The sequence below is a fragment of the Lissotriton helveticus genome, chromosome 1_1 (assembly GCF_964261635.1).
Source record: "Lissotriton helveticus chromosome 1_1, aLisHel1.1, whole genome shotgun sequence".
Lineage (NCBI taxonomy): Eukaryota > Metazoa > Chordata > Amphibia > Caudata > Salamandridae > Lissotriton > Lissotriton helveticus.
In genome coordinates, this window is record NC_136057.1 from 1,038,875,942 (window position 1) to 1,038,902,536 (window position 26,595).

The following is a 26,595-nucleotide window of genomic DNA, read 5'->3' on the forward strand; positions in this document are numbered from 1 at the left end:
ACCCTGAATTTCAGTGAGGTAGACTGTGGCTCTTGGGACTTGATGACTTTAAAAATCCTGTTGAGCACACCAAGCATTTGAGAGCTATTCTGTGGGATCTGAAGTCCCAGTGGTCCCAACATCAAGGAGACCTCTCTGGCTCAGATTTCGGAGGAGACTGCAAAAGATCTGCGATGCTAGACCACGATTGGATTAGCAGCAGACCCCTGTCGCTTTCCCACCGAGAGCTGACAATGGTGACCGTACATTGTATCTGGGTTGGGGCATCCATCTGAAAGAGGTGGAGATCAGAGGCCTCTGGTCTCCAACAGAGTTTGGGCCACATATCAACCTTCTTGAGCTGATGGCCATCTATTTGGAGCTGAAAGCCTTCCTTTTGTCCATTGAGAGGAGGATGGTACAGGTGCTCACAGATAACACCACCTCCTTGTGGTACTGCAACAGATGGCAGGTTGGGGGTCATGGAGCCTGTGGCTGGAGGTTTTGCGCCTGGCTGAACCACCAAGTAATGTTCCTGGGTGTTACCCACCATTTAAGCTTATTGTATGCCAAGGCGGACAAGCTCAGCTGTCGATGCCTAGCGGATCACGGGTGGCAGTTACACCTAGAGATGAGTCAATGGCTTTTCCATAAATGGGGAGAACCTTATCTCGATCTCTTTTCCACTGCCAAGAACACGACATGTCAGCACTTGTACGCTTTGGAGTTTCCAAGGCGTCTCTCGCTCAGAAACATGTACTGCCTTGAGTGTAACTTGTGACTACCATATTCCATTTTCACTGATAACACTTCTGCTCGAGTTCTCAAGGAGATCAGGGCAGACAGAGCCCAAATCATTCCAGTGGCTCCGGGTTGGGCTGGAAATAGTATGGAATCCCCAAAACTCCTGGGTTTGAGCACATGTCCTCCCCTCCGGCTGCCCCGCTGGGAGGCCCTTCTGTTGCAACAGGGTAGGGTTCTGCATCCTGATCTTTGCAATCTCCACCTTCATGCTTGGAGATTGAGTGTCGACAGCTGAACACCTTTGACATTCCTCCAGAGGTGGTTGACGTAATCTTGGCAGCTAGGCATCTGTTGATGAAAATCGTATATGCCTTTCCCCGAGACAAATTTGTGGTTTGGTGTGGTACATGACAGATTGAGCCCCCTCCAGGCCAAGCTATCATTCCTCTTGTTTGTTTTGTCTCTTGCCTGACAAGGCTTTGCTTTGGGCATAGTTAAGGGTCACCTTCAACCCTCTTACGGGTCCAAGTTAGCCCTCGTAGTTTAAGTCACTGGTTGTGATACTATTTTTGAAAGGGCTGAAACATGTTTCCACTTCTTCTTTTGTCATGCCCCAATGGGAGGTTAATTTGGTCCTAATTTATCTAATGTGTACTCCGAGCAGCTTTGCAGCTGTCCTGTATGGCTCTTTACTATTAAGACTGTGTTCCTCATCGCAATCACCCTGACATGCGAGTGAGCTTCAGGCTCTTTGCCTCACCCCACCTTAGACGACTTTCTTCCCAAACTGGTTCTGCAAACTCTGTATCCTTATTGCCAAAAGTTCTGATGCCTTTCCATGCCGGTCAAACCATCACCTACCTGCGTTCTGTGTTCCGCCTCACTCCTCTAAGGAGGAGGAGAGACTTCATTGCTTGGACATCAAAAAGAGTGCTTCCCTGCAGGCACCGACCGCACGGTCCGGTTCACTGATCTGCTAACCACTGGGTCCACCAACACAGCTGCAGCCGAGGAGGTGGTCACAGTGTCCAGAGGGCCATCCCTTTTGACCCATCCAGTCTTCGAGATGCCGATCCACACCAGAGGCTCCCTGCACCAATACCCGTGGTAACGGAGCCTGTTGCAAGCACCAAGGCTGGTTTGTGTTCAGTCTGAATACCACTGCTGCCAAAACCGACCTGCACATCGAGGGACTCCAACAGAGGCTGGCTCCACACCAGAAGTTGTCTTGCGTCTTCTGCAGGTGCACCGAGAACTGTGAGAGCCTCAAATTCGCTGACCTGCTGGACAAAGCAGCTGTGCACCCCAGCTGGTCAGTTGAAACCAATGGTGTCTCTGTTGTCCTGAGACCCTCGAGCTGAGCCACCCTTTTGGTTCTGCCAGACCAATCCCCCTTTGCAGCTTTTCTTTGCAGGTACTGTTCCCCATTGACTTCAAGGTGTTGCGTTCGAGGCTACCACTGCTGAAAGCACCTCTGCACCCAGACGTCCCTGGGCAGGTAAACCTGAGCTCTTGGTGTTTTCTTCAACCATGGCCCCTATTTACCTTAAGTCCAGAAGACCAGTCCTGTAAGTCCTTTTCAAGTGACTCTGTGCAGTGTGTGTTTCTACTATAGGATAACATTACTGCTTTCGAAGCTCATGCATCTGAAAATCGCTAACACGAAAAGTAGCTGCTCCTGAAGATCTTGGTGTCTAAAATAATAGAAAAATCTGTGTAATTTTTGTACATTGCTGTTGGATTTCTTTGATTGTGTGCTTTATGTATTGACTCTGTGTGTGCCACAACAGCCTGCTTGACCACACTACCACAGAGCACTTTAGGATTGTTAAAATAAGCCCCTGAGCAATAGTAAAGAATAGCTGGACTCTCTGCACAGTGCACCTCATTTTTGTTCACTATATAAAGAGCCAGCTTCCTGCAGGCACCACTAGCCCTGGATAAACAATCCTAGTCCTAGGTGCCACCTGTAGTCCAAAAACTCCTTACAGTGGAGTCAGGTGGCTTCGTCTAGCTGAGCATCGTGTCTCCCAGGTCCAGGAAGTTCTCAACATCCTACTTTGTACAGGGGCTTTTAAGTGGAGGTGGAAAGTTCCAGAAGGTAATCACCTCTGCCTAGTCCTAGAGTGACTAGACCCATGCCCTACAGAGCATTCTGACACTTTTCAACATGGCAATTTGAAGTAGTTTGCTGAAAATGTTTCTCTGAGCGCTTAATCCCTGTTCTTGTTCCTCCAAAGCTTCAACGGGGACCCCCTTCTGTGATTGGCTCTGAGGTCTTACTACCCTCTTTTGTTTCTGTGGGAGCGAGGTGCAGTGTGAATGCTAATTGGCACCTGCAGATTCTGTGTTCACCCCTTCCCAGCAAGTGCTGTCAAGATGGCTCTATTGTGTGAAGATGCCTTTGATTCTCCTGCTAGCCAGAAAACTTCTTGCCTTTTATCCTAATCTGTGTGATTCCCTGAAACAGAATACCTGTCTACAAGCATTAGCTCAGTCTGATGACAATCCACCCTTATAGGCCTCCTGGCTTTAACATATCCATTTCACAATTAGTAAATCAGGCCTAATCCCTTTGTTGTAACTTTCCTTAATTGACAATTCAGGCCAATTACCTTAATCAGTGGCTTGTCACCATAACCAACTCAACACTGCTGTATTAAGCATGCACTTTCCTACAAGGCAAAACGTGTAATACCAGAACGCTTTTTCATTGGACGCACAAAACCTCTTCCTATTCAAAATCTGTACTCCCGGGATCAATGTTTTGGTGGACCCAAAGCCCATCTGTCAATAGTGCTTCTTAAAGCTCTTTTTCTCTTGATCACATGAGCTCTGGCAACAGATGTGCGGTTGAGCTAGTTCTAAAAATGGATGAAAAGGGTGGGATGGGGCAAAGCTGGAGCATGATGAGGAAGGTGGAAGGAACATTGAAATACGGAAAGCAGAGATAGTGTAAGGGGGCTAATAGGTAACCTCAGGAACAGCCTGTCAGAACTTCTTTTGGGGGATGCCATGGGGCAAGCAGGGGCTAATGGGCCCGAATGTGGGGTTTGAGACCTTTTACTCCTGTTGTCCTGGGGTCTGACCTACTAATGGTCCTGAGCAACTGGTTCAAGCACCCATTCAGCATTTGACTTTAAGTGGAAGCATGGGTAAACCAGTCCAAGGTTTCTCAGGGGTGTGAGGAAGGTAGATGCAGGAGGTGAACACAGGCTCACAACTCATGATTCCAGGCTCACAACTCAACACTCGTTCAATAGCAGCAATTAATTATTGTCCAGTCAAATATTGGTTTTGTATGAAACAAGCATTTACAATGCAACGGTCTCGCCTTTTTTAAAAGAGCTATTGGCATTGTAAATGACAAACTTTATTTATGTGCTAGTTATGAAAACAGATAAATAAATGGCATTGACAATGCCAATAGCTTAATCTCTCGCAAATGCGACACCTATTGCATTTGTACAAACACACACACACACACACACACACACCTACCTACCTACCGGCACACAGAGCCACACACAGACAGAGACACACACACAGAGCCACACACACACAGAGCCATACACTGCTCTTTCTTCACCTGGTCTCAGCTGTCTTGAAGGCCCCGACAGGAGTGAAGAGGGTGCGAGCTAAGGAACTTGCTTGCTTTCTAGAACATCCGCTCCATCCCATAGTTCCTCTGCATGAAGAGGAGACTGGTACAAGATTATGGGTGGGTCAAGAGGTCTGCCCAAATGATGCGATGTCACTTCTGCTTTGCCTGACATTTGACTTCGTCGCCGTCCTTCTCTTAAAGGTCCCAGGGACGGATAAAGACCCCACCCTCGCCAGTTATATTTTGACCTTGACTGAGAGCCCGTGAAATCCAGAGGGGGCTTGAAGAACTCTGGTCTGGAGGAACGGCCTAGAGGTCATCGTCTTGGGCCTGGCAATTGCGGGCCTCCCTCCCTAGACACGGGCAGGGGTTCCTGTGCCCCGAGAGAGAATGTGAGCCTGCAGTATATAACAGGGGAGGGGAGAATTTGCAGGCCGGGGGGGGGGGGGGGGGGGTCACGGGACTACTATTGTGCAACCAGAAGCCTTATTCAGTGAGAGGAAGACCCTCCCGCAGAGGTTTATTGTGCTCAGGTCGGAGGCCAGATACCTGCTCCGTAACAAGGCAGTTTAAGAGATCCCGGGGAAGGGGTCACGCTCTCTGAATCAGTGGCCCCATACAGAATGTGGAGAGGGGCCCGGATACTCCCACACCGCCCAGATGTCCGCCACAGGCCTTGGAAGGCATGAGCCCCAGCCCCATGAAATGGAGGAACCCTTGCACTGCAGTGGCAGCATGACACCCCTGCTAGGAGTATCCATGGATAATTCTGGTTAAAGCTGTAAAGCTTGGGGTGTATGTAATTAGTAAAGTTACGATTTAGCCATTATAACTTTAGCTTTGAGTAAATTACCTACTTTACTGAGTGCGGAATTTGTTTGGTTGTTGATATAAATGAAAATCTGTTAGGAATCCGTTTTGACAATTAGTTTGCCGGTTACATTTAAAAATAAATAAATACATTGTCTGATGGGCTAGGCCGCGAAAAGGCTGCAGGCCCCAGGCCTCGACCTCACAAGAGCTCGAGTATAGCCTCGCTCTCCTAAACGCTGACGGGCAGGCCGTTGTGGGGGGGGCACCAGACCTCGCGGACGGGGATGGAGGCAGCGCGTGTACACCTCACGCAAACTGGGGCTGTAAACGTCATTGACTGAAACCCACTACATAGGCGTCGGCCTGTAGGGAGGGTGCTGAGCTCGCGGTGTGAGGGGCCTGCGAGCTGCACGTTACAGGCGCTGTTACATGGCTGCACGACATTCCTCCCGCACCTGCAGGGTGGGCCGAGCCTCTCTGCCTCCCCGATGGCTGACCTCAGCAGAGGTGCGCGGATCCAGCACAGGCCTCAACGGGCAGAGGAATGCACTTTGGCACAGAGGGTGACGCGGTTCTTCTAAATTGAGGTTTCGGTCTCCCCCGCCCCCAGAGACCAGGAAATAGTGGGTTGCAAATGTTAAGGGGTTATTCAAGTAAGCCAACCAGGGCGAAAAACGCGAGGTCTGCCTTCAAGTGAAAACACGCATTGTTACTGTTCTTCCCACCTCCTCCCCCGTCCTCAGGATTTAGTGCCCCGTCCTTTTCAGACTGGGGGTGTGTTTTTCTTTCTCCCATCTTCTCCATTGGCTGGAAGGTAAACAACAGGCGCGTTTTTGACTTGTTGTTTACCATTCCAGCCAATGGAGAAGAGGGTAGAACAAACCTAAAAAACACGCCCCCCAATCCGAAAAGGACGGGGCTTGGATGGAGAGAATGACGACACTGAGACCTCTTCTCCAATTGCTGGCCGCCGTTTAGGAGGTCAGCCAATGGAGAAGAGGGCCGGGGTTAACCCTCGTTACTCAGTCATTAAATCTCGCGAGCGAGACTGCACATGTGCGCAGCCCACGCCATGCGAGACCTAAAAAGGAGTATTTGTAATGAACATAAAGTGAAATACAGCACACACAAATAATAGACCCAGATATTGTGCGGTCAATACTCTAGTTAGGCAGGACCCTGAGAACCATTTCCCTCTTTATTGGTTATTCCCCATTCATGAAAGGTGTGAGAAAGTGCCCTCTTTCTGCATGGTATGCCCCCACTTTTTGCTGAATTGCTGATGTTCTTTGACTGAGTGTGCCCAGCGCTTCTGCTAATCAGGTACCCAGGGCCTATGTTCCTTCCCTAAAACTGCATTGAAGCCTAAACCCAATTGGCATCCCTGGCCACAGGTGGGCCCCTAGTAAATGGTACCACAGGTGCCCAGGGCACTGTGACCAAAGAAGTCTCCTAAGGGCTGCAGCACTTATTTTGCCACCTTTGGAGGACCAGCACGTTTTTACACACACACACACAGTCTTTGCAGGCTGCTTGTCTTGGTGAGTTGGCATGCCACACATGCCTGTGTGCCATGCCCACAACTCACTGCCCTGGCCAAGATCAGCCACCCCTCCAGCTGGGTGCACTATGCCAGTGGTAAGGTTACAGGTGCATGAGCCCTATACCCCTACAATGCCCAAGTCCATTCTTGGGCATTGTAAGTGCAGTACTGCCATTAAGAGTATATGGTGCTGGGAGTTTGTCATTACGAACTCCACAGCACCATAATGGCTACACTGAACACTGGGAGGTTTGGTATCAAACTTCTCAGCACATTAAACCCACACTGATGCCAGTGCGGGATTTAATGAAAAATGCTCACAGAGGGCATATTAGAGATGCCCCCTGAAACCTAACCTACCACTAGTATCCAGGCTGAGTGGCTGCTTTCAGGTGCCACCACCAGACATGTTTCTGGACCCCTGGGCCGAGACACTCATGATCTCTGGGGCCTGAAACAGTGCATATCCTGGGATGAGGTGCCAAGCCTCCTCCCCCAGGATGGGCAGGGTTCACGCAGAGGAAGCTTCAAAGGCATGCTGCCGTTTTGAGCCTTCCCAGACCATTTGCTGCTTTTAGCAACTGGTCCCCACTGGTTCTACCCCCCACTTTGGGCGAGCGAACCAGCGGGAAAAACAAGTGAGGGAAAGAGGTGTGCCCACCTTTTAACAACTCCACCCCTCAGGTGGGGGAGGCGAGATGAAGCACAACTCTGAGTCCCTGCCATCTTGAGGATGGGGGGAGCCAACCAACCAGGGTCATGCTCCTGCACCCCTCCCACGGGAGGGTGACACGATAGGGAGTGTACCCACCCCAGGGAAGGGACCCATTGGTCCCTGCCCTTTACCTACCTGTAACAGCCCTAAATTTGTTATTTAGGGGGCACCCCAAACCTTGCTTCCTCAGATCCAGCCTGACAAGAAGAAAAGAAGGACCGAACAGCCGTGCAGCCAGCTAACAAGAGGAAGATGCCCACTGACTTGGCCCCAGCCCTTCAGACCTGTCTCCCCTCGAACCTGTAAAGTCCTGGTGTGTCTTGCAGTCAGCAACCTCAAACACCCCGGAGGACCTGCCTTGCCTGCCTTCACTTCCAAAGTCTGCTTCTCCCGTGAACACCGGATTTGATCAACTGCAACCTCTGGCAGCAGCTGGAGACTGCGAATCCAGCCCACTCTCCACCCACCAAACCCGGCCCAGTCTTGAGTGGAAAAACACCACGAGGTCACCCCGGCGATCCTAAACCGAGATCCGGCGACCCCTGATGTGCCTCAAGCCTCCAGCCGACACCTGCAGTCTAAATCCAGAAGGCCCCCTTAACCGCTACCAGGAGCAGGTAAGAAGATCCGACCCCAAAAGGCACCCCTGCACCAGACGCCCCACGGCTTTGTGTGCCCAAACCAATGGTGCCTAACCAACCCCTAACTTCCCAACTTACCTCTCGAAGTGGTGGTCGCACCCAGAAGTCCTTCAGCTCCCTGTCTGCAGTGCTTTTTCGAACTGGAGGTTCTCCATTGAAAACAGGGCGCCCAACGTCGAAACAGCACTCTGCACCCAGCCGCCTCAGTGCCGCTAAGGGTGCACCTTTTGTGCTACTTTGTTCCCCATTTGCCCTGACCTAAACCCTAGGAGCTATGCTCCCACAACCCAGTGGCCTGCTTGCTAGCAGCCACCAACCGGAGGCCCCCTATCCCCCATTGGATAACATTGGGCCTCAACACTCTGGAACGGGCCGCCCTGGTGCAGCTGAGGGTGTAACAAGAGTGCATCACTGACCCGGAGGAACCCCTAAGTCTAACCCCAGAACCTTAACTCCCACAGTCGATAACATGTAAAACGATAACCTGTTTTTCCTCCATAGGATAACATTGACCATTTTCTTCCAAAAAGATTCTGTGTGGAGTTTTGAAATCTAGAAACATTCTTTAAAAATCGCACGAATAACCAAAACATATTTACTTACCTGTTTGCAGGAAATGTCCCAGTGCTAAATCTAGGTATCCAGCACTGAGTTAGAAAGGTAATGTATTTGCTAAGTATTGCAACCTACTGCATCCCCTGTAAATCAAACAAAGTACAATCCCTATTGCATTTTCAAACTGTTATACTATCAGAAACTTATTACTGTAAAGTATTTATTGCGTACCTGTGCCAGGCTTGCTTGGTTCTAAAAATTAAACTGTATATTCTTTATACAAAAACAATTGGTCTAGAGTTCAGCCCTTGAGTGTGTAAATTCATTTGCTGACTGGGTGTGTTCATCAAATGCTTAACACTGTCCTCTTATACTGCCTTACTGCTAGACTACTCTACCACAAAAAGAGAGTAAGGTTCTATCTAACTTTAACCTCTGCCTACCTCTGGGGTCACCTGGACTCTATACACATTATACCTCATTTTGGAGTAGTACATATAGAGCCAGTTTCCTACAATAGGTGACATTGAGGTTAGGCCTCACTACCAGTCTGAGTCTTAGGTGTCCCACTTGGACTCTTCCGAAGTCAGGTGCTCCAGCACCATGAAGCAAAACAAGTTCGTCTGGGCCCTTCAGCCGTGTGATTAGTCATACCAACTTTTGCCGTGGTTACTCTAATGGAGTCTCAGGTAGCGTTTCACACTTGGAACTCGCAGAGGTTTGCAGCAGTTGCCGACGGTGAGTAGCACTCTGTTGTGCTGCAGCTGGGAGTCCGTGGCGCACCCTCTGTTGTCACAGTAAGTTCTTCTGATCCCTCTTGCAAGTAAGGGGTGATCGTACTGGTTCTGATGCTTCATTTGGAGCACCAGCATTTGTGGGTCACCACAGCAGCCTTCTCTCTTTGTACCAGCAAAACCAGATCGCAATTCTTGTTTTTCACGGCGGACCCCATCCCCTCATGTTTACAGGGTCGCTTACTTTACCTCACACGCGTGCTACAACCCAATCTGTACAACAGTAATTCACTCTTAATGGGGGGCCACCCTCTGGCATAGAGGGTCGCCAACTTTACTCCGCACACATGCTACAGCTTGGTAGGCATTGAAGTAATGCCCTCTTCACGGTAGCTCCATCTGCATATGGGGTCACCGACTTTACCCGCACATGGGCTACGGCACAAACGATGCAGCCATGTCTACATTTATGGCAGCCTCCTCTGCTATATGGGGTCGCTGAATTAAATATTCACTCTGGCAATGGCCAGATGGTGCAGCAGCTGCTTCCTTAAACATATGGGGATCTAGTTTCCAGGTTCCCCCACTGCACCTCACTCCTTCCAAGCTCTCTACTGTTCCCCGCAGGCAACACAGGTCTTGGCAAGCAGACAGGCACTGGTGCTTCAGGAAAGGTGGTCTTGGATTTCCCTGTGTGATGTCACCTCACTCAGCTGGGAGACAGAATGACCTTAACCCCAGTCCTAATCACTGTTAAAATTATTTCAGAACTTCTCCTCCTCAACATGCAGCCTGGCTCGCTGCATGACAGTTGACCACTTTGAGGACCTTAAGCTCCTTTTCGTGTTTTCCATTTCTAGGCACCAAATATGATTCAGGGTCTTTAATGTTTTGCTGTGGGTCTGCTTCCTTAAGAAGTGCCCACTCCTCTGTCCAGCCCTTCCTCCAGAAAGCAGTTTGTCACATTAGGAGCGACTACAAATCTGATAGCCCCAAAACACAGACTGTGGAAGTGACTGGAGGTTCACACCTGGGTGTCAGCCACAGTGATATGTGCGTCAAAATGTTACCCCAGGGCCCGAGCCCTACTCTGTGATTCTCTTATGAGCCCCTTCTCCTTCCCAAGATGTGCCCAAGCCCTTTACCAGGGACCTCTCTAAAAATCTAATAGCACCCTTTGAAGTGTACTGAAGCGCCTGACTCTCCTTCCTCTAGTGTTTGTCCCAACCAGCACTCAGGAATTCAGCAATCCACAAATCTCTGAGGAATCTTCCTGCTCATGCTCCTCCAGTCAGCCCTGGGTCTCCCAAATGAAACCCGGAGTCTTCCATGTATTGTACCACTCACAGGCACACATACACACAGCCCTCACATGCAGCCACTTGAACGCTGCACAGCACTACATACTAACTTGATGAAGACCAAGGGTGAGTTAGGCACACATCAGCAGAACTTTACATGTGTGGACCTGTAGGCCTCACTGATCACGCCTACTGATCACTACACAGTATGCTGGTACTATCGCAGTCTTGCTACTCGACTTCTGGTAAAGGCAGTAGCTTGTCACAAATACAAGGGTAGCACTTGGGGCACTCCCTCTGGGTCCAAAAGTACTACATTCATAATACTTACCTATTCATTGCGCACAAGCACGTTCTGTGTTCTCCCATCCCTACAAATAAACAGCACCAGGGATCCAGATATCATTGCAGCTGGAGTACTTATGGCAGGGATACACGTCCAGCACCAGGTGAGGAATTTTCCATCCCAACACAGCCAGTTAAAAAAACATAGATCTACCAGTTACTTTCTACTTGGTTGCAGGAACCGACTTTCTCGAATCACAGTTTTGTTTTCTGAGTTTGAGGCCTTTTAGTGCCAGACTTGGATGCTGTCAGATTCCCTGAGTTTACACTGAATTTGTATCATAAGCCAGTGTTTTCATCCTGAGCTGCATACATTTAAAATGTCTTTGAGGCAGTACTTTGCATCTCTGTTGCACTTTTAGGTGCTGCAAGTACAGGACTATGCTTCATGCTGTCTATTTGTGATCCTTTATAATTTGCTGCTTTGTTAATACCTTATTTTACTTACAAATCTTCTTTTGCAGAGCTGCCTGAAGATTGTAGAGGGAGGTGGGAAAGCTTTGTGGAAGAGACGCTGACTGAAACAAACAGAAGGAACACAGTGGACCTGGTGAGATCATGCAAAAACCTTTTTACTCCAATGTGAAAAAGTGGAATAAATCCATGTGTTTTATGCTATTTACAGATATATATACTTACCTGAAAATTGATCATAAACTGTGCACGCAAGGCCTGTGACCTCACTTGTGCAACCTGCGATTCTTTAACTACTTGCACCCTTGTAAAAGAGCATAAATGGGGCTAAGGGGACCACCTTAAATGGAGGGTGCTGCCTCTGAACCCCCTAGGGAGGGTTGCCTTGTTTAAAATGATGATCCTCCCCAGGTTCCTCTACGTCCTCCAGAACCCCCCCTTCTGTTACTCCAAGGTCTGGTTCAGAGAGCTGGACAGTCTCATCACGAAGTTCCTTTGAAGTGGTGGTAGGGCCCGGGTGGCTTTGTCTGTCTCTTGGATTCCCTCTTACGATGGGGGCATAGGAATGACACACCTATATCTATTTCCTAGCGGTACGCCTACTAGTGATACACGATTGGTTCAATGGGGGCTGGTCGGACCCGGCCTACAGGCTTGAGCTGAGCGAAATGGGGATAACTGGAGTCCAAGCCATACTATACAGGGAACCCATTCCGACCCGACTCCCTGAGGTGACACGCTCGGTGTTCTTGGCATGGCGTTGCCTAGCTCCGACACACGGGGTGGCTGGGGAAGCTAACCCAGTGCACCCCCCTTTGGCAGGGGGCCTGGCTTCGCGAAGTCAGCGGGCTGCAAGGTTTTAAATCGTGGGACCTTATTGGTATCTCCCAATTAGGGGACGCGTGGGAAAAAGGCCGGATGCTGTCCTTCCAGGAGCTCCAAACCTGTTACTCCTTACACTCCTCTCAACACTACAAATATCTGCAGTTGAGACATGCCCTCCTCACACACCTTACAAGTGACTCGAGGCTCCCTGAGTACAGCCTTCTGAGGCTCAGACGCTGATGGGTGATGGGTGACTTGGGTAGGGGGGAGGTGTTAAGCGGGGAGGTTCCCCATGCCCCGCAACACTCCTTGTTGGGAATCACTGATGGGCTGGATGGGTCCAGGTCTGACAAGTTGTTTTACAACACAGCTATAATGCTGGCCAAGCGGGACATTGCGGCGACATGGATAAGCCCTCACCCTCCCGCCCTTGAGAATTGGCGAAGAGGGGTTGACTGGTGTGCGACCCAAGAGAAAGCCATGTACACAGCGAAGGGGCGTGCTAAGACATTCCGTAGAGTGTGGGGGGAAGTGGTTGGGGGCGGTCGAAGGCCCTGATTGAATGGATTCCAATTTTACTAGGGGTTGTTTAAGGGGATCTTGATAGGGGGGTATAGCGATTAAGTGAATGTATTTATATCTGTGAGTTCCATGATCTGGCTGATTTGTTCTTCCTTTAACTTTTTGTAAAATCAATAGAAATTTGCTTATAAAAAAAAAAGAGCATAAATGATGGTCTAACATCTTCTCATTGACTACCTCCAAGGAATACGCCTATTTTTCTCATTCCTGTACCTGTGAATGTCTTCTTTCTGAAAGAGACTTCTAACTGCAGATTTCTCACCTTAGAATATTCCACAGGTGTGAAATTGGATCTGGAAAATGTTGAGCAATACCTCCATGTGTTGGTGGCTACGATTGGCTCAACATCAGTGGCATCCTCGTTAGAAGTAATGTTGTGGTGCCTATGTAAGCACCACCTGGTTGGTGACATAAGGATCCAGAGAACTACCGCAGCCATATTTTTTACCATCTTCATGAACTTTTTGTCGACCATTTTTGAGCCATTGCTCTCAGTGTGCTAAGGACATGTCCCATACGAAACCTACGCGGTTTTAAGCACCACGTTTGAGGAACAATTTTGCAGTTAGTGCACAGTTTTCAGTGGCTCCCTCCACTTTTATTGAGTAGCTGAATCCACCCTCACCACTTAATGTTCTCAATGTGCCAAGAAGGTGCAATCCCATTGCATGTCTGAAGATGCCTAGTATGCTCCCAAAGTTCTGTTAGCCTGAAACATTTAAGTTTTAATCTTCGATCACCCGTGGTCATCATGGAGAGCTCCACTAAAACAGAAAAGGCTCTAGATGCAAGTTTAGCTGTAAAGATACTCTGAAAGTTCCATCCTTTTGAGTAATTGAAACTTTCTGCCTTTCACAATCCAATTATTTGAGCTTTCTGTGCTTGAGAGAGGTAGTCTAAGGCCTGTGATTTAATTTCCACAGCACTGAGTGATACACCAGCTTCAGTACTTTTTTTTTTATGAAGTGCACCCTGAAACGGGTAGAGGGGAACTATACAAAGGAAAAGGCAATTGAAAAAGTGCATATTAAGAAAATAAAAGCAAAATGAACTAAAGATACAGTTCCAAAAAAAAATAGCAGAGCAGGCACAGATCATAAGTTAGAAACACTGTATTCAAGATACAATGATTAACCTGTGGCAAATTCTGTGACTTCTAAAGCTTGAGAAATAAAAAGATCAGAATTTATTCTAATGTTATCAGGTAACATGTTCTAGGGTTGTGCTAAAAAACACAAATTGGAATATTTAATATACCTAAATGTAGAATTATCTGCTGAAAGTTGAGGCTTACCCGTCACCTGTGAAGTGCTGTTATACCAAACTTGTGATATAGATTAATTGGTTGTTTATATAAAAGGCCAAATAAAAGTAATGTGCAAGTTTAAGTAGCGAGAGAAGAGCATGGTGCACAAGTGCAAATAAATAAAATCGAGGCACATGCATTCAATTAAAATGTATCTGGGATATACCCCTAAACACTGGACCCTGGAGCAACGTGATTGGATAATCCTCAATGAAGAAAGTGAGGAGTTTCAAGTTTGAACAGGAAGTAAAGATGGTGAAAAATTAAGCAACCTCTAAAGGAGTGAAATAACGCCAAATCATTTGTCTTATTTTGTTTATTTCTTTGCTCCCATTCATTGTCTCTCATAGGTTGATCAAGAGCTTCTTAAGACAAGTTCACTGCTGTTGAATCACACATATCAGTCTGTGTTGTCACTGGATAATTTGACCCCCTCATCTCGTTTGTTTCAGCTGCTGTCAGGTGCCATCCCTTCAACAATAGGAAAAAGTGTATAGCATCTCTCATTAACCAGGGTTTCTTACGGTGCCGTCCTGCACTGTTTAAGTTAATGTGGCAAGATGCATACCTGCCTGTCACTTTCAGTCATGTTTCATAACTGCTCACACCATCAGGAATCAAAAGATAAGAGATAACTTTGAAGTTTTGGGTAGTCTTCAGAAGGACCTGGGCGTGTGTTTTACAACTCAATGTGGAAGACCAAAATTTCACGTCAGTAGAAGATTCCTCTGCAGGAAATTTGTGCAGTAAAAAAGGACCAGATGTATTAAAGGTTTTACTAAAAATGTTTTGTACTATATGCTAAACCCATTTTAGGAGTCTAGAAAGTTTTTATGTTTTACTGACTCCTAAAACAAGTTCTGAAATGGATGACGAGTTTGGAGTGGTCTGTTGTGGGCATATTATCCAAGTTGTGATTCCTATCCATAAGTGTCCGTGTTTCACAACTGCAATAGGTTCTCAAGCCTCTGAAAGTTACTGACCGCCTTCCCCAAGTGGGGTTACTAACTGGTTTGTAGAAGGGATGGGGTGCCCTTGGAAAAAGGTTTCAGGGGGAGCTGGCAGGGGGAAGGTTTTTGGAAAAAAAAAAAGTCCCCATTTACAAAGCAATCGCTGTTTATTGTGGTCTGCTGACCCTTGCAAGGCACATGTGCGAAGCATGTGTGCTGTCGATAGACATGCTTTGCATAAGTTGGTCATATAGTGTTGGGCTCGGAACATTGCAAGTTGTTTTTGTCCCAAGAAGTTTTCTTCGAGTCATGAGGCTGTGTGACTCCTCTTCCTGTGAGTACTGCACATTATCATCAACACCATCTTCACATTGTTTTTTTTCTGCCGATGGGTTCGGATGTAGTATCTCGTGCTCCGGTTCAAGTCTCCTTCTTTCCCCTTCGGTCTGTTATCTCTCAACAGTATTGTCTTGATCTGTATCGTATTACCTCTCATACTTAAACTTTCATAGCAGGTTTTTAACTTGTACCCTTGACCTACGGGCTACGCTCGGCCGGGCAACACTTCTCCATTTCCATTGCGAATGACCTGCTAATGGAATGCACCTCATTCCATTTCTGCAACTAGTCCATTGCACATCACCATTCCTTCTTCACCTGTACCACAATCAACAGCTCCACCATCTCAGTCACCACAATTATCTGAATCAGGTAATATGTATCAAAAATTGGAGTTCATCTACAACAAACTAATGGGTCTTAGACAGTATCCAACATGGTTATTGTCTGGACCTTATAATAACTGCTCCAAATATTCCACCTCACAAACTATCTATGAAACAACAAATCCTTCTGCAACAAGAAATAACAGATCTATTGCAAAAGGAGCAATAGAACCAGTTCCACCACAATTTCACGGGGACAGGAGTAAATTCACTATACTTCCTTATTCCCCAAAAAGTTGGATCCCTCAGGCCCATTCTAAATCTCAGACCACCAAATCATTATATAATATCAGAACATTTCCACATGGTCACTCTTCAAGAGATCATCCCTTTACTACAAAAAGGAGACTTCATGGCAACCTTAGATCTAAAGGACACCTATTTCCATATACCGATTCACACTGCACACAGAAAATACCTCTGATTTCTATTCCAGGGAAAACATTATCAGTTCAAAGTTCTTCCCTTTGGGATCACTATAGCACAAAGAGTATTCACAAAATGATTAACAGTTGTGGCAGCACATCTGAGCAGAGAAAACATTTATGTCTTCCCTTATCTAGATGACTGGCATACCAAAGAAAACAGATGATTTATACTTTGCAAACAAGACACTCAAAAGACCGCAAATTTACTACATCAGCTGGTGTTCACTGTCAACGTACAAAAATCTCATCTACAGCCAGCTACTACTCAAGCGTTTCTAGTGTTGTTTCATATAGGTATCCCAATATAGGCTCAGGAAGCATCATAACCTTTCACCTATATTCTCCCCTACCATTACACTACATAACAGTTCTAGGGACTGACCTTTTACCTAGTTACGGTACTGCTTACAGGACGTGGGGTTTTCCCTGAAAACTAGCCTCATCCATTATGCATGAGGATTCTTGGAAACTTAGCAGGACTACCATCCCCTTCATAATAATTATGTATAAGGGTCATTCCTTCTGTCATCCTATGTCCGACATGACACAGCAAGGTAGAACCACTTTGGATATATATATATATATATATATATATATCTATCCTGATTTCGCCTCTAGCACACAGGAATCGAATCCCAAGAGACGATGCAGACCCAAATCGTGCTAAATATTTCTTTATTTTCTGTTACTTGCCCAACACCACCGCCATAACGCGTTTCGGTCCCTCTCGGACCTTGATCACATGACACATCACATGGGCAGATCAACACCTTTTAAAGTGACAGTGCAATTTCAATCATGATGGATATGGATGAAAGACTCAGTTCCTGCGTAAATGCATTCTTAACTGTAAAATACAGTACAAATTGGCTTACACGCTTGTAAATTCTCCTGTGCAAATCTGGCTGTTAAATACAGTACATTCAAAGTGCAAAACGTGCCAAGTTCAAGTGCAAATTGCTATTATTGTAAACATTCACAATAAATATTTACAAAACCGAGTAAGAAACATCAATAAATAATTATAATCATTATTCATGATAAAAACATCCCATTACTAAAATCAACCAGATAAAAGGAACTTTCTAAAATATATGCATGATTTAAAATCTATGCTAAAAAAGTCCTCTATGGCTGCATTAATAATGAGTGTATTCTACTCAGAGTCTTAAGTCACATCCGTGACCGGCACCTGATGAGTTTTGTTTAGCCTCTAACCCATGCAGGAACAATAGAGTACTTACTCATCATATATATATATATATATATATATATATATATATACCACTGAGGGTACCACTTTGGAGATATATATATATATATATATACGCTTCCAGTGTCCACGGATACTCAATCCATAAAGAACGTAGCACACACAGGGGGTAGTTCCACGAAGAATTTATTGCGGGAACTTTACAGCAACAACTGTTGCTGTAAAGTTCCCGCAATAAATTCTTCGTGGAACTACCCCCTGTGTGTGCTACGTTCTTTATGGATTGAGTATCCGTGGACACTGGAAGCATTGATTACTTTAACGGGTACACCCCCGTTGTGTGTGCACCCGCTCACGTGTGCATCTGGCTGGTGTTTTGGAGCTGTCATATATATATATCTATATATATCTATATATATATATATATATATATATATATATATATATATATATATATATATATATATATATATATATCTAGTCCAAGTCGCGAGACTGCCCCGCCGAAAAAGAACGGACCTACGTAGTCAGGAGACCCCTGGCTCGCATTTGGGACGAGTAACGCTCAGCAGTGGGTGTTGTGTTTACAAGCAGCGGGCACAGCTCTTTTCACATGCATTGACTCACTTGAGATTTATTTTGCAACAAGTTATCACCAGCAGCACCCACTTGGGCGGTATTGAATTGTTTGGACTGCTTCTACCAAGTGCTTTGCGGCATGCGCCGAAGAAGGCGGGAGAGCCTGCTGGGAAGGGCGGGACTCCGTGTAAATAAATGCAGGTGTTCCAAACAAAGCTGCTGCTGTCTTACCTGTTTTGTGCTCTAGAAAAAGGATTCATCTCCGAAACGCGTCGAGCAAGTCACAGTGTTTGTTTAAGAGCCAGAACCTGCTGCAGACCCCATTGTAAGAGACTACGTTACCGTGAGGGCTCTCTCAATTAAGGGCAACCTTGACTGTTTTGAATATCTATATATATATATATATATATATATATATATATATATATATATATATCCATGCTGACATTCCAGCTTGCAGTGGGCTGACAATCCTCGCGGGGTGTCCATCTTGAGACCAAGATGGGGTCCCACCGTCTCTCACTTCAGGTAATGGGGTGGACTTTATCCCAGAGGAATTATTGGCTCTGCACCTGCATACATGTTAGGTACATCTAGTTAGGGTTGCATCGTAGGAGTACGTATTTTTATACCTGCCTGTATTCAGCGTTTTCGTACTATGGTAGAAATCTACCATCCTTTTACTCTGTTGGTGTTTATAATCATATATATCCGTTTCTGTCTAATGGCTGTTTCAGCACACCTATTTTACACTAGAATGACACTGGTTCAATAAATGCCTATTGAAAACGTCCCCACCGTTTATCCTGTGTATCTCTCTGAGACAAAGTGAGCGGAAGTATTGCACTGTTTCCATGATGCCTGATGGGACAGAGTTGTCATGTTCGATAGTTGCCAAGAACTATTCTCTCCTTGGTAAGAGGGGTTTCTAGTGGCACTGTGAGCTAGCTGGTATACGGGCGAACATACTCGGTAGGGTAATCTGGAATCAGTCTGAACACCAATCCCACAGTCTGTTGTCTAAACGTCCAGATCCTATATAGGTTTATAGGAACTACATGACAATAGGGGCCATGCTCAACACAAATTTAGCGTCAGCAGCCCCAAACTAACTGAATACGCAACATACAAACATTAATTCAACAATTTCAAAAAGGAGCTCCCATTCCTGCCAAAACATTTCTCAAACTTCTCGGCATGATGGAATCTTGTAATTACGTAGCCCCACATTCCAGACTAAATATGAGACCTCTACAACAATGTCTCTATCAACAATGGACGCAGTCACTTGGTCAACTTCACTATCTATTGTTGGAAAAAAGCTGCACGTATCACTCTTTGCAATGGTGGAATCCACAAAATCTATTCAAGGGCCGAAAGTTTCAAGACCCCAGTTCCCCAAATAATTGTAACAGATGCTTCCCTTACAGGGTGGGAGCACGTTTCAACAACCTTACTAATAAGAGACTATGGGATTCCAAACACAAGAATCTCCATATCAATCACCTAGGGGGGACACACTCTCTAATTATCTCCATTAGCTCAGCAAATATGGAAGTTAGCAATACACCACAACATTCATCTGTTAGCAGAACATGTCCCAGGGACAAGCAATTAGATTGCGGACTTTCTGAGCAGATCACAAAAATAAGTCCACACATGGGAGATTCACCTCAATGTTCTTCAAATCTACTTTCACAAGTGAGGGTTTCCAGAGAGCGACCTGTTAGCAACAAAAGAAAACGCAAAATGCCCCCACTTTGCAAGCAGATATCACCACCATCAATCCAAATTCAATGCTCTATGGATATACTGGTCAGGGATATTTGCATATGCTTTTCCACCTCTCCCACTACTTCCGTTAGTGGTCAGGAAACGCAGACAAACATCTCTCACCATGATACTAATAGCTTCCACTTGGGCTCTACAACCATTGTTCTCAACACTCATCTCTAGTCCCACATGAGAAGCTTCACCTGAACCCAGACATCTCATACAGAAACATGGGACACAGAAATGAATCTTGCAATTTGGTTCCTGAAGTCTTAGAGTTTAGATACTTAAATTTACCTAAAGACTGTATGAACATTCTTAAAGAGGCTTGTAAACCAGCTACAAGGGAACGTTATGCAGCAAAATGGAAACGATTTATGTTCTGTCACAAACAAAATGTTAACCCTCTTCAGGAAAAGGTACAAACACTTATTTTATACCTATTGCATTTACAAACTGTAGGATTAGCATATACTTCTATAAGATAATATCGTGCAGCTATTGTAGCATATCTCCAAAATAGACCGCACGTATCGGTGTTTTATATCCCTGTTATAAAAGCTTTTATGGAGACGCCTAAAATAATATTTCCTTCTTACTTCCACCTGTCTCAGCATGGAACTTAAACATTATCCTAACGAGATCAATGGGTCCTCCTTGTGAACCATTAGATTCTTGTCAATTGCAATATCTTTAATGGAAACTTGCCTTTTTAATTGCTTTTACTTCTCTTACAAGAGTTAGTGAAATTCAGGCGCTGACCCTAGAAGAGCCTTTCTTTCAAGTACATTAAGGACAGGGTAGTTCTTAGAACTAACCCAAAATTCCTACCAAAAGTAGTTTCCAATTTCTATATTAATCAATCCATTGATTTACCTGTTTTTTTCCCACAACCAGATACAGTTGCAGAAAGGGCATTACACAATTTAGATGTAAAAAGGGCATTGACGTATTACATTGGCAGGAGTAAATCATTTAGAAAAACGAAACTATTATTTGTTGCCTTTGCACTGCCCCGTTTAGGAAAAGCAATTTTAAAATCAAACATTTCAAGATGGATAGTTAAATGTCTCCAGACATGCTATGCAAAAGCTAAACGACTTTTACCTGTTCCACCAAAAGCACATTCCACTAGAAAAATTGGAGCTTCTATGGATTTTTTAGTAAACAGTCCTATTGCTGATATTTGCAAAGCAGCAGCATGATATACCCCACACACCTTCACAAAACATTATTGTGTGGATGTATTTGCACGCCAACAAGCCAATGTTCATCAGGCAGTACTTTAAAACACTTTTTCAGACAACTGCAATCCCCACAAGTTAACCATTCTCTAGGGAGAGGGACTGCATTAGAGTCTATACAAAGCATGTGCATCTACAGCACACATGCCTCGAAAAAAATTGTTACCCTGTAAACATCTGATCTTGGCATGTAGTGTTGTAGATTTACATGCGCCATCCCTCTGCCCTTAAAAATTGTTGTGTAGGTTGCAGTTCGTACACTAACGCATGGACATCTCAATGCTTACATAGACAGCAATCTTACATTCTCATCTACCCACAGCAAAACAATCTGAAGGTGGCATTGATGACCATGTGCAGTATTTCCAAGAGGATGAGTCACACAGCCTCGTGACTGGAAGAAAACTTCTCTGGACATAAACAACTTGTAATCATCAAAGCCCAACGCTAGATGTCGAACTTATGCAAAGCATGTGAATAAACAGCACTTCATACCAAGAACAGATGTTTACATTATAAGTAACATAATCCTTCTTGTAATTGTGACCAATATATGTCCTACCTAATTTTCATTCGGTAGGTCGACTACGATCCACTCGTATTGCTTATTTTGCATACAAATGTATCTGAAAGAAACAGGTTAGTATTCGATTCCTTACCTTAGAATATCCCCAGGCGTCAGACTGGATCCGGAAACTTTTGCGTAGCAGTACCCTTGCTCGTCGGTAGGTGTCGCCTGCGGCTCCGGTTCCGTCGTTGGCGCCGGGGTGACCCAGGAGTACTTAGACGACGCCCTCGCGTGCTAACGTCCGTTCTTCTTTTTTCCGCGCCAGCAAGCGCCGATCCGGGAAAAAGTTGTACCCTAGTCAATTTTTGACTAACTTTTTCGATCCTTTTTGACCATCTTTCGAAGGCTCTCGACTCCGACGGTGCCGGTAGGGATGCCCGGGTTCAAACCCTGCGTCGATTGCAGGCGGCTGATGTCGGTTAACGACCCCCTTCACCGGTGCCTTCACTGTCTGGGCCCAGACCACGACGACAAGTCCTGCTCCGACTGCCGGGCCTTGACGTCCAAAGCTAGACGGGAGTGGTCCCGCAAGTGACTCGAGCTCTGGCAGTCAGCCAGGAGGTCGAGGGACCTGTCATCAGTCTTTGGACTCGAAGTCCTCAGGTAAGAGGCACAAGAAGTCGAAGAGGCGCCATCGCTCTTCTGACTCCCCCGACGCTCGCGCGATGTGGCTGGGGGTTCGGGCGACACAGCCCCCGCGGCTCTGCCGGAGCCGCAGGCGTCGCGGCCCGCTCCATACCCGCCGGTCCCTGGGCAGAATGCGACGCTGGAGGAGTCCTTCCTCATGACCATGAGGTCTCTCGCTCCTCCGTCGGGTTGCGTGGCGCCTTCGGGCCAAGCGACCCCGGCTGGGTCCCCACGCGGGCCGGGTGCTTCGGCCTCAGCGCCGTCGGGTGCTTCGGCCTCAGCGCCGTCGGGTGCTTCGGCCCCAGCGCCGTCGGGTGCTTCGGCCCCAGCGCTGTTGGGTGCTTCGGACCCGACGCCGTCGACGACTTCAGTCCCGGCGCCGCAGGGCGCCGGCCCCTAGGGTGTCACCCCCGGCGCCGTCCCAGGACGATGCCGTCCCCGGTCCTACCCTCGATTCGGGTCCGGCGTCGGAGCGGCGCCGCTCTCGACGCCGATGTGAGACTTTTACTTCTACGACCCGGCCCCATCCTTTGAACCTGAGTACCAGGTGATGGGTGACGGGGAGGGGTCCGAGGACCCTCTGGCACATGAGTGTCAATCTTCTCAGGACTGGACAGGTGAGCTTGGGGAGGCCAGTGGTCTGGACACTTCGCCCGACACTGGTTTTGTCTCCCCTCCTACCGTGGCTATGGAGGAGGGGGCTGCCTATAGTGTGGTGCTGATGCGGGCTGCCAAGGCCTTGGGCCTTGAGCTCCCTGTCGCGGCCGTGAGGAATAACCTCCTGACTGAGTTCCTTAAACCGCAGGCAAGTTCGGCCGAGGCTTTGCTGCCTTTTAATGAGGCCTTGTCAGACGTTCTTCTGGGCACTTGCTCCAAGCCTGCTACTGGTCCGCCTGTAGATAGGAACGTGGCCAGGCGCCACCGCCCGGCTCCGGGCGACCCTTGCTTCCTGTCCACCCGCCCCACCCCCGAGAGCCTGGTCATCCAGGCCTCAAACTCGCAGACCGCATTCCCGACGGCTCAGTCAACACCGCATGCCTCTTGGGCCGTTACACCCACTCTCTGTGGGACACGGTCGCGGACGTGCTGCCACAATGTCTGGAAGAGGCCTGGACTAAACTCGCCCAAGCCCTTGCGGAGGGTCGAGATGCGGCACGGTATTCCATCCGGTGTGGGCTGGATACCAAGGACTCACTGGGCAGAGCGATGGCAACGACGGTGGCATTTCGTCGCCACGCCTGGTTGAGGTCCGCCAACTTTTCGGCTGATGTCCAAAACACCCTTATGGACATTGCGTTTGATGGCCGTCGCCTCTTTGGCGACAAGGCAGACCATGCGCTTGAGCGCTTTAAGGACTCCAGGCTACCGCCAAGTCCTTGGGCCTCTCTGCCCCGCGCCAGCAAACGGCTGCCTTTCGCCCCTTTCGTGGCCAAGGAAGGGGCGCCCCCACACGTCCTGCCAGCCACGGGCCGCAGACTACCATCCAGCGCGGTGGCGGACGTGAAAACCGCCGTGGCGGCGGTCGGGGACAACGGCGAGGCCAGTCCACACCTGCCCCTGCAGCATCCGCCTCAAAACTCTCCTAGTCCAAGCTTTCAGGCCCATGTGACGCCAGTGGGGGGGCAGGGTTCACCATCACCACCTCCACTGGCGCACTCACATCGGACAGGTGGGTGCTGCAAATTGTCCAAAGGGGCTACTCCCTTCCCTTCGAGGCGTCCCCTCCAGCCATGCCACCGCAGTACCACTGCGTGTCGGGGGATCACTTGAAACTTCTACAAGAGGAAGTTACGGCCCTCTTGGCCAAGGGGGCCATCGAGCGCGTTTCTGGGCCAGAAGTAGGGTGTGGTTGTTACTCCCACTACTTTCTGGTACCCAAGAAGGGCAAAGGGGGCCTACGCCCTATCTTGGATCTGCGGAACGTCAACGGCTTCCTCCGGAAGGAGAAGTTCAAGATGCTGACACTGGCTCAGGTCTTAGCTGCCCTGGACCTGGGAGACTGGATGGTAGCGTTGGACTTGCAGGATGCTTATTTTCACATCCTCGTTCTGCCGGCCCACCAGCGTTACCTGCGGTTCACGGTAGGCCACGAGCACTTTCAGTTTACCGTGCTCCCCTTCTGCCTCACCAGCGCCCCACGGGTGTTCACAAAAGTAATGGCGGTGGTCGCAGGTCATCTGCGCAGGTTAGGGGTTTCAGTCTTCCCCTACCTCGACGACTGGTTGTTGAAGGTGGGCTCGCCCCAGACAGTCGTTAGCCACCTCCAGACTACGGCCGACCTCCTGCACCTGCTGGGGTTCTCCACCAATGTGCCGAAGTCACACCTGTGTCCCTCTCAGAAGCTCCTCTTCATCGGAGCGGATCTAGACAAGGCGCAGTTTCGGGTTTATCCTCCCGAACAGCGGGTTCGGGATATTCAGGCTCTGATTCCGATCTTTCAGCCGTTATCCCGAGTCTCGGTCAGGTTGACGCTGCGGCTTCTGGGGCTGATGGCCTCCTGCATCCTTCTGGTGCATCACACCCGGTGGCGGATGCGGGCTCTGCAGTGGGACCTGAAGTTTCAGTGGGCCCAGCATCAGGGCAACTTGTCCGACCAGGTCTTGATCTCGGAGGGCACTGCAAGACAGTTGCAGTGGTGGCTCACGGACCGCGATTGGGTCAGCGGCAGATCCCTCTCCCTACCCCAACCGGACCACGTAGTTGTGACGAACCCGTCCCTCCAGGGCTGGGGGGCCACATGGGAGAGGCGGAGATCAGAGGCCTCTGGTCTCCGGCGGAGTCCCAGCTCCATATCAACCTTCTGGAGCTGCGGGCAATCCGGCTTGCACTGAAGGCATTCCTCCCCTCTGTTCGGGGGAGTGTAGTGCAGGTGTTCACGGACAACACCACGTGGTACTGCAACAAACAGGGCGAGGTGAGGTCGTGGACCCTATGCCAGGAGCTCTGCGCCTCTGGCAGTGGCTGGAACATCAGGGCCTGACCCTGGTGGTTCAACACCTGGCAGGTTCACTGAATGCCAGGGCGGACTAACTCAGCCGTCGGTGCATGATGGATCACGAATGGCGTCTGAACTCTGACGTGGCACAAGGCCTCTTTCAGCAGTGGGGAGAGCCTTGGTTAGATCTATTCGCCACAGAAGAGAACGCGCAATGTCATCAGTTCTGCGCGTTGGAACTCCACAAAGTCGGTATACTCCTGCAGGTGGAACAGATTTGTGGCATGGTGCACAGCAAAGGCTGTAGATCCACACTCGGCCCCTCTTTCTGAGGTTCTCCTCTTCTTTCTTTCTCTAGCCCAGCAGGGCTCTGCTCTGGGCACTATCAAGGCTACCTTCCTGCCCTTTCCGCCTTCTTGAGGCTACCTGATCAGCCTTCTTTGTTCAAGTCCCCGATTGTTCAGAGATTCTTGAAGGGCATCACTCATATGTTTCCCCCTGTTCCTTTTGTGATGCCCCAGTGGGACTTGAACCGGGTTCTTACTTAACTGATGTGTTCTCCTTTTGAGCCACTTCATAACTGTCCTCTCCGTCCTCTTACACTTAAGACTGCTTTCCTGGTTGCCATCACCTCTGCCAGGAGAGCGAGTGAGCTCCAGGCTCTTTCCTCTAAACCTCCTTTCCTTTCTGTCCATCCGGATAAGGTTGTGTTGCGGACAAGACCCTCTTTCCTGTCCAAGGTAGTCACAGCCTTCCACATTGGGCAGTCCATCACTTTGCCCATCTTCTTTCCGTCTCCGCATCCCTCTAAAGAGGAAGAGCGGCTCCACCGTCTGGACCCAAAACGGGCGCTCTCATACTATCTGGATCGCACACGCCAGTTCTGGGTGGATGACCAACTCTTTGTTGGTTACGTGGACGCTAAGAAGGGACGGGCGGTGCACAAACGGACCATCTCTCGGTGAGTCGTGTTGTGCATCAAGGCATGCTACTCTTTGGCTAAGAAGGAACCTCCTGTTGGGCTGAGGGCCCATTCCACTCGGGCCACGGCGGCTACTACTGCCCTGGGCCGGGGAGTCCCCTTGCAGGACGTATGTCAGGCAGCTACGTGGGCCTCGCTGCACACATTCGCAAGACACTACTGCCTGGACAGCCAAGTCCGGAGGGATGGCTTCTTTGGCCGTTCTGTCCTCCAGGACTTTCTGGTGTGATTATTGGTTCGCAGACCCACCACCGTGGTTGGTATTGCTGGGGTATCTATTCTAAGGTAAGGAATCTAATAATAACCTGTTTCTTTCAGATGCACAAGTTGCTTACCTTCGGTAACGATATATCTGTAAGAAACATTAGTTAGTATTAGATTCCTTACCGCCCCACTCATCCTCCCCGTTCTGTGAACCGATATCTAGGGTTAAGGTCACCCCCTTTCAGGGCCCTAGTTTCATGGCACCA

At 48.2% G+C, this 26,595-nt stretch overlaps 1 protein-coding gene across 2 annotated transcripts in view; it reads left to right on the top strand.

Moving 5' to 3' along the window:
• PPP6R2 (protein phosphatase 6 regulatory subunit 2) overlaps positions 1 to 26,595 on the top strand; it is a 744,860-nt gene that overhangs the window by 529,838 nt on the left and 188,427 nt on the right. For both annotated transcript variants that reach the window (XM_078677857.1, XM_078677853.1), the window contains exon 15: positions 11,439 to 11,524. In XM_078677857.1, coding sequence (XP_078533983.1) covers positions 11,439 to 11,524 — 86 coding nt within the window. The remainder of the gene's footprint in view (positions 1 to 11,438; positions 11,525 to 26,595) is intronic.